This window comes from Sinocyclocheilus grahami, unplaced genomic scaffold (genome assembly GCF_001515645.1).
Source record: "Sinocyclocheilus grahami isolate Dianchi unplaced genomic scaffold, SAMN03320097.WGS_v1.1 scaffold1225.1, whole genome shotgun sequence".
Lineage (NCBI taxonomy): Eukaryota > Metazoa > Chordata > Actinopteri > Cypriniformes > Cyprinidae > Sinocyclocheilus > Sinocyclocheilus grahami.
The window spans coordinates 94,276-105,291 of NW_015506404.1; the positions used below are offsets into that span (position 1 = coordinate 94,276).

At 34.5% G+C, this 11,016-nt stretch overlaps 1 protein-coding gene across 1 annotated transcript; it reads left to right on the forward strand.

The window, feature by feature from the left end:
• Positions 1-1,888: 1,888 nt before the first annotated feature.
• LOC107568230 (BRO1 domain-containing protein BROX-like) lies at positions 1,889-10,475 on the forward strand. The gene is made up of 13 exons (XM_016254164.1): positions 1,889-1,983; positions 2,580-2,695; positions 3,326-3,432; positions 3,551-3,647; positions 4,254-4,349; positions 5,059-5,131; positions 5,343-5,448; positions 5,534-5,623; positions 6,416-6,501; positions 6,734-6,815; positions 7,677-7,827; positions 7,917-8,076; positions 10,130-10,475. Exons 2-13 carry the CDS (start codon positions 2,595-2,597, stop codon positions 10,214-10,216), a joined length of 1,236 nt encoding a protein of 411 aa, XP_016109650.1. The 5' UTR covers positions 1,889-1,983; positions 2,580-2,594; the 3' UTR covers positions 10,217-10,475.
• Positions 10,476-11,016: the final 541 nt, after the last annotated feature.

An 11,016-nucleotide genomic window follows, 5' to 3' on the forward strand; every position in this document is an offset into this window, starting at 1 on the left:
CGATACATGCTCCGAAGTCCCGATCTGAATCACACGATTCGCGATACATGCTCCGAAGTCCCGATCTGAATCAAAATATTCCCAATACATGCTCCGAAGTCCCGATGGTGAAGTCCTGATCTGAATCAAAATATTCCCGATACATGCTCTGAAGTCCCGATCTGAATCAAAATATTCCCGATACATGCTCCCAAGTCCCAATCTGAATCAAACGATTCGCGATACATGCTCCGAAGTCCCGATCTGAATCACACGATTCGCGATACATGCTCAGAAGTCCCGATCTGAATCAAAATATTCCCGATACATGCTCCGAAGTCCCGATCTGAATCACACGATTCGCGATACATTTCACATCCAATGACACATTGATACTTGTATCACATTGATCATTACATAGCACGTCCAATGCTTTAATAAAACATAAATGCTGACATTTATTACACAAAATAAATCTTGTAATGTAATGTGAAGCTTTTTAGTATCTTAAATATATATTAAATTAAGTAAAATATTTTATTTCAGCTAGTTGCCAAGGCAATGTTTCTCATTGTTTAGTTTGAAGTAGAAGTAATAAAATTACTGAAACGAATTAAACTAAAACATATAACTAGCCTATATAGACATATTTAAAAAGACAAACTAATAAAAAGGACAAAAACACAACAAAATTTAAACTAAATAAAATTAAAATTAAAAGCTATTTTATTTTTTTTAAATCTTCTTTCTCTGTAATGTTTCTTTAATTTAGCATGTTACCATAATGGAGCTCTAATGTAAGATAAGTGAGTTGGTAAATTGGTTAAGTGTTTTTTTTTTAATGTGGCTGTTTTTCCAAAGACTATAGAAATTATTGAAAGGGACTTTGGTTTTTCTTTTTCTCACCAAGTCATTCTGACTTATGTAAGTCGCTTTTGTGAAAGTAAAATTTGTATCCGTTTTCTTTAGGCTGTCTGTACCTGGTCCGTATTTTACTGCATATTCAAATTAGTAACTTTTTTTTTTTGCATAAAGAAACAAAAATTATAATGTACAACCACAAGTGTTGGGGGTAACTCATTACAAGTAACGTGAGTTACGTAATCAGATTACTTTTTTTCAAGTAACTAGTAAAGTAACGCATTACTTTTTAATTTACAAGAGAATATCCGAGTTACTTTTTTAAATAAGTAACGCAAGTTACTTTTTTTCCAATTTACTGACTGACAGCTCTCCTGTCCCCATGTTGAGAGAAATCAGATGTTACTGTAGTTCTAAAATAAATATGAATATGCATTCATTCATCTCACTCTCAAAAAACAGATTCAGTATTCCTCAAAATGAATAAAAAATAATGCAACTCAGAATATGACGCAATCCTGCAATAATTAAATGTTAAACAACACAAATATGCTTTATGTATTTAATCCCATTCTATTAACCAATGTCTTTGCTTCTGACCTTCGATGATCAGGTTCAACCGTACTAATCAGCACAAATTATTAAATTAAAAGTCTTTTTTTATTGCTGAAGTGTGTTGAAATGTCTTCTTCTGCAATCTACTGTACAGACGTAAATTTCATTTCACTTTTGGTGTGAAAAGGCTTTTATATTTGCCAGAAATATAACTTTTTTATTTTAAAAACAAACACGCAAGCCCTGTCCAGATTTAAAAAGTAACGCAAAAGTAGCGCAACGCATTACTTTCCATAAAAAGTAACTAAGTAACGTAATTAGTTACTTTTTTTATGGAGTAACGCAATATTGTAATGCATTACTTTTAAAAGTAACTTTCCCCAACACTGACAACCGCAACCAGTAATAAAACGCAAAACACGCATAATTACGTAAGCGGGGGGTTTAAACCAATGGGCGTGTCCATGACGTCACCGCCCGAGTTACGTCACACCGGAAGAGCGTTCATTGTTTTGGCGTTTCCTGATCTTCATCTTCAGAGTCTCTCCGATTAAAACAACAAACGTCTGACAAGTCGACACATTTCTGGTATAGAGACATATCTATTTTATTTAAAACAAGCGTTAGGAGTCTGTTGTGAGATTTGAGCGTGTCTCTGACTCAGTTGATTTCTCTCATATATTGAACAACATTAAGATCAGTGTGTTTTCGTTTGTAGACGATAAGGCATCAACCGCAGGTAGTTTTAGACAGTTTATTGGATCTATATCTGTTTTACTCATGCAGATCTGTTGATAAACGAGGCCGAGATGTTAGAAATGGACCTGCCTTATCAAATGACTCACTGATCATTCACACAGAACCATTGATCTGATCTTTAAAGTCTTCTTTTGTCAATAATATTTCTTAATAGGAAAATTCACTGCGTATTAATAGATGTGTAATGTGCTCAGTCGCTTATAACTTGTATATCTCACAAGCACTGACAATATCAGTGTTCATAACATCAGTGTGGACTCTCAGTTATATAGAAAATCATATAATGTCTAGTTAAGTGGTTCTCAGATGGTCAGGATCCGGATGTTACACTGGATATTTGGTGGTGGTCATACAACAGCGAATAAAATGTCCTTAAGATCAAATATTGAAATAAACTTGATAATAGCGTCTTTCTTCTCGTTCAGGTATCCTCTCTCACCATGACTCACTGGTTCCACCGAAACCCTCTGAAAGCCACGGCACCTGTGTCCTTTAACCTGTACGGCGTGGCATCCAGTCCCGCTGCCAATAAGATCTGCAAGTGAGGATTTCATTCTGCAATTATATAATCTTTGGATTTTAGGATGCCCCTGAGTCCTCTTTCCTGGCTGGGATTTCTAAATTGTCTAAAATGTCCAAGTTTTGGCTTTGTTTGTTTCATACTTGCTGATGGTAATGACTGAAAAGTAGTTTGACCAATAACGTGCAGGCGTTGTGCATAATCGACCAATCTACAGAACAATGCAGATACGTGTGCATATAATCAGAGCTGGGTAGATAACTTACAAATTGTAGTCTGTTACTGATTCCAAATTACATGACACAAATTGTAGTTCGTAACGTAGGCTAATCCATTACATTACACATTTGAGGTACTTTCTGATGACTTTTTAACGTAACTTTAATGTAACGTTTATCACATTGGTTTGAATAGGATAATATTGTACCATACTGATATTACTGATAATTTTCGGAATCCGATTACATAATCCAGATTACATGTAATCAGTTGCTACTCAGCTCTGCATCTAATGTATATGAGGACTGGAGGAAAACAAAGCCAAAACACGGATATTTTAGGCAATTTGGAAATCCCATCTGGGAGAAAAAGGCCACCCTACTGTATGTGCATGATCATTTTTCTGATATAAATGTTAAATCTGTGTCTCAGTGACTTGAGAACGACGCGCGCCCGTCTGCTGGACATGTTCACAGACACCACGTGTACCCCAGAGATCATGAAGAAATCCAGTGATGAATATTTTGCTCTTTTACAGGGTTTGTGCGCTATTATTTTACCTCTCTGATCAGGCATTTCCGTGTTGCTCAGGCTGTTTTTTATTCATTTGCATTTATTCTGCTCGGAGGCATGTTGTTGTTGTTGTTGTTATTATAGGATTCATTTTGCCGCTGGATGGAACCACACAAGAGAACAAGCTCCGGTTCATCCAGAACTTCAGATGGACTGACACTTTACAGGGAAATATGGCAAGGTAACTCAGAAAGAGCAGAAACATCACGTAATGTGGTTTAGCACAGTGGTTTTCAACTGGTTTCCTTTTTTAGCATAATTTCATCGACTGGTGGAAAAAAGTTGTGCAAAAGTAAACAAAAATGGGATTTTATAAATGGATTATAAAAGTATTTTAATGCATTATTAATGCCTTGTAATGCACCTCATAAACACATGACAACTACTTTCAAATACAATCTGCAAATAATTTAATGCATTTTAACTGTATTGCATCACAATGTACATTCTGAATTTCTTTGCAATGCATTATACATGAAGACTTCCTCTAAGTGTTTTCAAATTTTCTTAGAAGAAAACACTGAAATGCGTTATTTATTATATTTATCAATTGCACAAAACGCATTGTGTTCTGAACAAACTACATTCGTCCTCCACTTCAAATGCATGTGTATTTTCTGCAAATCTTGTGTAATTTAGTTCATTTCTTTTTCAAGGTGAATGCATCTTATGCTACATGTCCATGTTGACATTGATCTAATCTGATTGGCTTTTATGAAAGTGACAGTTGATTTTGAACTAGAATGACGAGGTTTGATGGGAATGAAATGTGATTTGTGTTTTGCAGTGCCCAGCAGGATGCGGTTTTTGAGCTGGTGTCTATGGCCTTTAATGTTGCCATCTGGTACACCAAGTTTGCCTCACGACTGGCCGGAAAGGAGAAGTAAGTTACATGTGTCAATTCTCTCTGGAATGAATGATTGGTCAGTGACGGGATTCTGATTTAAAATATTCTATGATATAAAATGGAAAATAGAAACTATTATATGATGTGCTTTAGCGTTCCTCTCAGAGAAGTTCTTCATCTTCAGCTGCTAGAGCTGTACACATGCAGACAGATGTATCTGATGTTGTGAGAAGTTCAAAATAGTTCCACTTTTAAAACCCAGCAACCAATTTCCTACAAAGTTGTGCTAGTTTCATGTCTCAACTATGTCACGTTTCAACAACAACAACAAAAAAAAGCGCAAATCAGATTAATTACACCCGATGAAACGTAACTAATTTTAATGAATAAATTCTATAACAGTATTTAAATGATACTAAAATAATAGTATTTCATAAGTATAGTATTTGAAAAGTCTTCTCATATCACTCTGCCCCTTCTTCTCACATAATAAAATCATTAACATTTCAAAATCAATATAATTTATATTTATTTATTTGGTAAGTAGGCATGTAATAAATGAGTTAATGTGTATTATTTACTGTCAGCTGGTCATAGTCTCAAATTAAACTCACTGACTCTACATTATGCCACTGTGTAATGTATTGCATGTATAAGTGTAATAAATTATATCAGGAAGTTGAATTTTAGGGTAGATATTTTTAGTATTTGATTAAAGACCAGTTGCTTTTGTTTTAAATTGTAGCGTCACAGAGGATGAGGCCAAAGATGTTCACAAGAGTTTGAAAATCGCTGCTGGAATCTTTAAAACCCTTAAGGTAAAATGTGCTTAATTTTGTGGAAAATGAAAGCAAAAAGCCATTAAAGTGCATGCATTACACTGATTTTTACCACATAGAGTGCCTAAAGCCCCTTAAACGCTGTAAATCACTGTAATGCATGGTCATGATTGTCTTACTGCTTGATCCATGGTGATATTTGACTCGGTTTTTCTTTCTGAATGTGCTCATGTGATGTGTTCCCTGTCAGGAGACTCATATTCCTCGGCTCATCACTCCAGCAGAGAAGGGTCGAGACCTGGAGCCACGAGTCATTGACACCTACATCGTGCAGAGTCAGGCAGAGGCTCAGGAGGGTAAAACACACTGACAGTCATGATCGCTGGAGAACTGCTGCATGTGTGTGTGTGTGTGTGATGGTTCATGTGTCTCTGTTTTTAGTCGCCATTGCCAGAGCCATCGAGCTGAAGCACAACGTCTCTCTCATCGCAGCGCTGTCCTTTGAGACCGCAAACTTCTACCAGAAGGCTGGTAAGTTCACATGCTCTGATATTGTGCATTAAACTTTTTGGGGTGAACTATCGCTAGTAATTGAAATAATGTATTTAATAATTTACGCACATATGTATATGTTTGTGTGTGTACTGTATATATTACTATATGTTACACACTACCATTCAAAAGTCAGGGGCCCATAAGATTATTATTGTTTTTTATTAATACTTTTATTCAGCAAGGATGCATTAAATTGATCTAAAGTTAAAGTAAAGCCATTTGTAATGTAACAAACAATTTCTGTTTCAAATAAACGCTGTTCTTTTGAATGTACTGTTCAAATGTGAATCCTGAAAAATACAATGTATCACAGTTTTCACAAAAAATTAATCAAAACATATGTTTTCAACATTGATGCTAATCGGAAATGTTTCTTGAGCTGCGAATCAGCATATTAGAATGATTTATTATAAGCTCATGTTAGCGAATGCCTTAATTAATGTTAACAAATGGGACCTTGACATGTCTTAATCTAATAAGATTATGTATACAACATATTTATATAATATGTAACATTTATATAACATGTATATGTAAAGGGCCTGAATGGACCTCAATATAAATCATGAAATGAATAAACGCGTGGACATGAATACTGATTTGAATTAAAAGAATCATATCATGTTGAGACCCAGAGTGCGAAGAGACACGTCAGACATTGATTTAGTCATTATACAGAAATATTCAAGCAACCATCAAGTACTTGAGTGCTATATAATAATAATATTATGTATTATTTAGAAGATGATGTTTCTTATATTTGCTCAGATCACACTCTGAACACTTTGGATCCAGAATGCAGCAGTAAATGGAAGAAATACCTGCAGCTGAAGCAGCACTTCTACATGGCTTATGTGAGTCTGTCTGAACTCATCTGGATGTCTGTGGATTAAATGACTGATGTTACTAGATCATTTTGAATGAAATGGTTTAACATGCAAAATTGACTCAGTTTGGTGCAGGACTTTCTGTTCCTGTGAACAATGGAAGACGAGTGGAGTGTTTGGAGACGATCACTAATTTTGATATTTGGTCACACTAATGCAATAAATATCTAACTGTATGATATATTTCTGTTATTTCCAGGCACACTGCTATCATGGACAGACTATTCTCGCGGGTGATAAATGCGGAGAGGCCATAAGATCCCTGCAGGAGGCTGAGAAGTGTACGCAAATGATCATATTTCAGCCATATGTGACCATAAAAACCAGTCTTAAGTCGCTGGGGTATATTTGTAGCAATAGCCAAAAATACATTGTATGGGTCAAAATTATAGATTTTTCTTTTATGCCAAAAATCATTAGGCTATTAAGTAAAGATCATGTTCCATAAAGATATTTTGTAAATTTCCTACCATAAATATATCAGAACTTCAGTTTTGATTAGTAATATGCATTGCTAAGAACTTCATCTGAACAGCTTTAAAGATGATTTTCTCAAAATTTAGATTTTTTTGCACCCTCAGATTCCAGATTTACAAATAGTTGTATCTCAGCCAAATATTGTCCTCTCCTAACACACCATACATCAATGGAAAGCTTATTTATTCAGATTTCAGATGATGGTTTTGTGGTCCAGGGTCACATATATGATGTGCTTTGGTGGACACATGTTATATTCTGAGGAGGGGCTGCAAACTAGCTTTATGCTATATGCCCTATGTACACGGCATTGGTTGTCTTTGTGTAACAATGCCTAGTGTGTTGTCCCTGTTAAATAAACAAACAAATAAATAAAATAATTCAAAGACATATTTTGTTATCTAGCACTGATATTAAAGAAAGAAAAGTGTAATGGTTCAAATATGCAATTTATCTTTATACACTTTTCACTCAGAAATTGCAAGTAAATCTCACAATGAATTACAAAGAAACAGCAAGTAACACAAAGATGACATTTTGAAGTAGAGTACTTTCTAGTAGAATGATGCTGTAATGGTTTTTAGTCTGGGATTATTTCGAGCTCTTACATGTTTTCTGGGTGAACTCTTTCCTGTTAATGGTCGTATTGAATCTCTGTGCCTCAGTTTATTCCCGCGCTGAAGCCTTGTGTAAAGAGTACCGTCAGATGAAGGGTCCCGGCAGCACGGCCAAACCCTCGGAACAGCTCTTCTTTAAGAAACTGGGCACGTTCATCAAAAACACCCTGGAGAAATGCCAGAGAGAGAACAGCTTCATGTGAGTCAAACATGGGTCCGGATGAAGACGTTTATTGATCAAACCATTCCTGGAGAACTTGTGTTTTGATGGCTGCATTTCTGTGTCAGTTACTTTCATAAGGTTCCTGCTGAAGCTCCAGCGCTGGAACTGAAGGCCAGTTATGGTTTGGCTGAACCGAGTTCATTCGAGCTCCCGCCTCTCAGCGCTCAGTGCACACCTGAAGTCTACGCCAGCTTTGATCTGACCAAAGGACCCAAAGAAGACAAGGTGATGAGGAGAGCTTTCCTTTCCCACACACACACAAAAAAAAAATATATATATATATATACTACTGGTCAAAAGTTTGGGAACCTAACAATTTTTTATGTTTTTTACAGGAGTTTCTTCTGCTCATCAAGGCTGCATTTATTTGATAAAAAATACAGGAAAAATTTTTATATTGTGAAATATTATTATGATGTAAAATAACGTTTTTCTATTTTAATATACATTAAAATGTAATTTATTTCTGTGATGCGCAGCTGAATTTTCAGCTTCATTACTGCAGTCTTCAGCGTCACATGATCTTCAGAAATCAGTATAATATGCAGATTTATTATCAGAGCTGAAACTGTTGCTGCTTCATATTTTTTTGGAAACTGTGATACTTTTTTTTCAGGATTCTTTGATGAATAAAAAGTTAAAAAGAAGAGCATTTATTTCAAATATAAATCTTTTCAAACAATATACTCTACCGTTCAAAAGTTTGGGGTCGGTACATTTTTATTCTTTTTTTGAAAGAAATTAAAACTTTTATTCAGCGAGCATGTGTTAAATGAAGTGATAGCAAAGATTTATATTGTTAGAAAAGATTTATATTTTGAATAAATGCTGTTCTTTTAAACTTTTTATTCATCAAAGAATCCTGAAAAAAATATATATATTAATAACACAACTGTTGATAATTCTAATAATAAATCATCATATTAGAATGATTTCTGCAGATCATGTGACACTTTATACTGGAGTAATGATGATGGAAATTCAGCTTTGCATCACAGAAATAAATTCTATTTTAAAGGATATTAAAATAGAAACAATTATTTTATATTGTAATAACATTTTGCAAGATTACTGTTTTTTTTCTGTATTTTTTTGATCAAATAAATGCAGCCTTGATGAGCAGAAGAGACTTCTTTAAAAAAACATTACAAGTCTTACTGATCCCAAACTTTTGACTGGCAGTGTATATGCAAAATATGAATTACTAAAATAAGAGGGATCATACATGCGCTTGATTCTTAATTCTGTGTCAAGAATTAGATGATCAGCAACTGTTTTTATGTTTTGTTTATGTTATTCACGAGTCCCTTATTGGTCCTGAACAGTTAAACTGCTCGCTGTTCTTCAGAAAAATCAACCAGGTCCTGCAAATTCTATGGTTTTCTGGCATCTCTTGCATATTTGATATATTTTGATTTTGAGATCCATCTTTTCCGACTGAGGGACTCATATGCAACTGTTACAAAAGGTTCAAACCTTGACTGATGCTCCAGAAGGAAACACGATGCCTTTAGAGCAGGGGGTAAAAACTTTTTGAATTTGAAGGTCAGGGTAAATTGTACTTGTTTTGTCTTCTGAAGGGCAGTACTAAATGGAACTAACTTCAGCCTGCTCAAAAGTTTTCTGCTCTTAATGCATTGTGTTTCTAAAACAGTGAAATAAAGGTCCATCGTCATTCACCGTAACAGATATATTTATGTAAAAATTAAACAACATACGTATTCTGCCTGGTACTGTATATATAAATATATAAATGAAAATATTATCATACAAAATTGTATTATATTTTAAAGCTCTTGCTGACAAATGGGTCAAACCTAATGTTTAGAATGATTTAAAATGACAATTAATTAGTATTAGGGAAGCTGCACTGAGTCTTATGATGTCCTCTAATGCTTCTGCTTGTAAATATGCTTGACAAGACTTTTGGGTATTTAAACTATTGTTACACTGAATGACATTTTAGTAGGTGTCTTCTGTAAATCATGCTCCTAAAAAAGTCAAATTAAACAAGACACTTTCTAATGCTTGAAAACCTTTCTGTCTTTGACCTAAATATATTCATAATTAATAGTGTGTTAAATATAAATGCAAATAAATTTTGGTTCTAAATTGTATTTTTACATTAGACGGCATTCTGTATCTGCTCTTAGTGGACGCCTCTTTACTGACTGTCATGATGTCTCATCAGCAAAAGAAACCATTTTTACATCAAACTATATATTGATTTTAGCAATTAAAATATTGCCATTTTTTAATGATTATTCCCCCCCCCCAGGCAAAAGCGAAGCACGATGAGGAGATAAAGCCGGTGAAGGAGGCGGATCTGAAGCCGCAGAAGGACACGGGCTGCGTCGTCTCTTAACAGTCCAGGAGATCTGGAGGAGTCTGCAGTCTTCTCTCGTCTAATTCTCTCCCCTGCTCATATATACTAATGGTGATATAACAGTGGCGTCTGTCTCGTGCTCGGATTCTGTTTAAGGTGTTTCGACTAAAATCTGACGAACCGTTAATCCTAATAACCCAGGCTGAATCTTAATTATGACCATTTGATTGCACTTGATTATCTCTCTGTTGCAGAATATCGATGATCCTAGTGAGATTTTTTTTTTTAGGGTTTATTGGGTCCATTGATTTAAAAAAAAATAAAAGTTTAGAAATTAACTAATTAATTAAAATGATCCACCGATTAATGCAAATGTTAAAAAGCATTTAAACTAGGTGAATTTCAGGAAAAAAATATCAGATTTCACCCCAACATCTAAAGAAAAAAGATTGGACTTTTTTTTTTTTAAAACCATTAAGATTTATTGCATTATAATATTAATTTCATGACAATTAAGCACATTTTCAAAGCACACACACACATATCCAGTGTTGGGGAAAGTTACTTTTAAAAGTAATGCATTACAATATTGCGTTACGCCATAAAAAAGTAACTAATTACGTTACTTAGTTACTTTTATGGAAAGTAATGCGTTACGTTACTTTTAAAATTCATTTTGAGGAATACTGAATCTGTTTTTGTTTTTTGTGAGTGAGATGAATTAATGCATATTCATATTTATTTTAGAGCTACAGTAACATCTGATTTCTCTCAACATGGGGACAGGAGAGCTGTCAGTCAATACATTGGAAAAAAAAGTAACTTGCATTACTTATTTA

Bases quoted from the DNA above. Each gene is read 5' to 3' on its own strand.
- LOC107568230 (XM_016254164.1), top strand. From the start codon at position 2,595: ATGACTCACTGGTTCCACCGAAACCCTCTGAAAGCCACGGCACCTGTG. The intron at 5,132-5,342 runs GTAAAATGTGCT...GTTCCCTGTCAG, and splicing joins GAATCTTTAAAACCCTTAAG to GAGACTCATATTCCTCGGCT. The intron at 8,077-10,129 runs GTGATGAGGAGA...CCCCCCCCCCAG, and splicing joins AAGGACCCAAAGAAGACAAG to GCAAAAGCGAAGCACGATGA.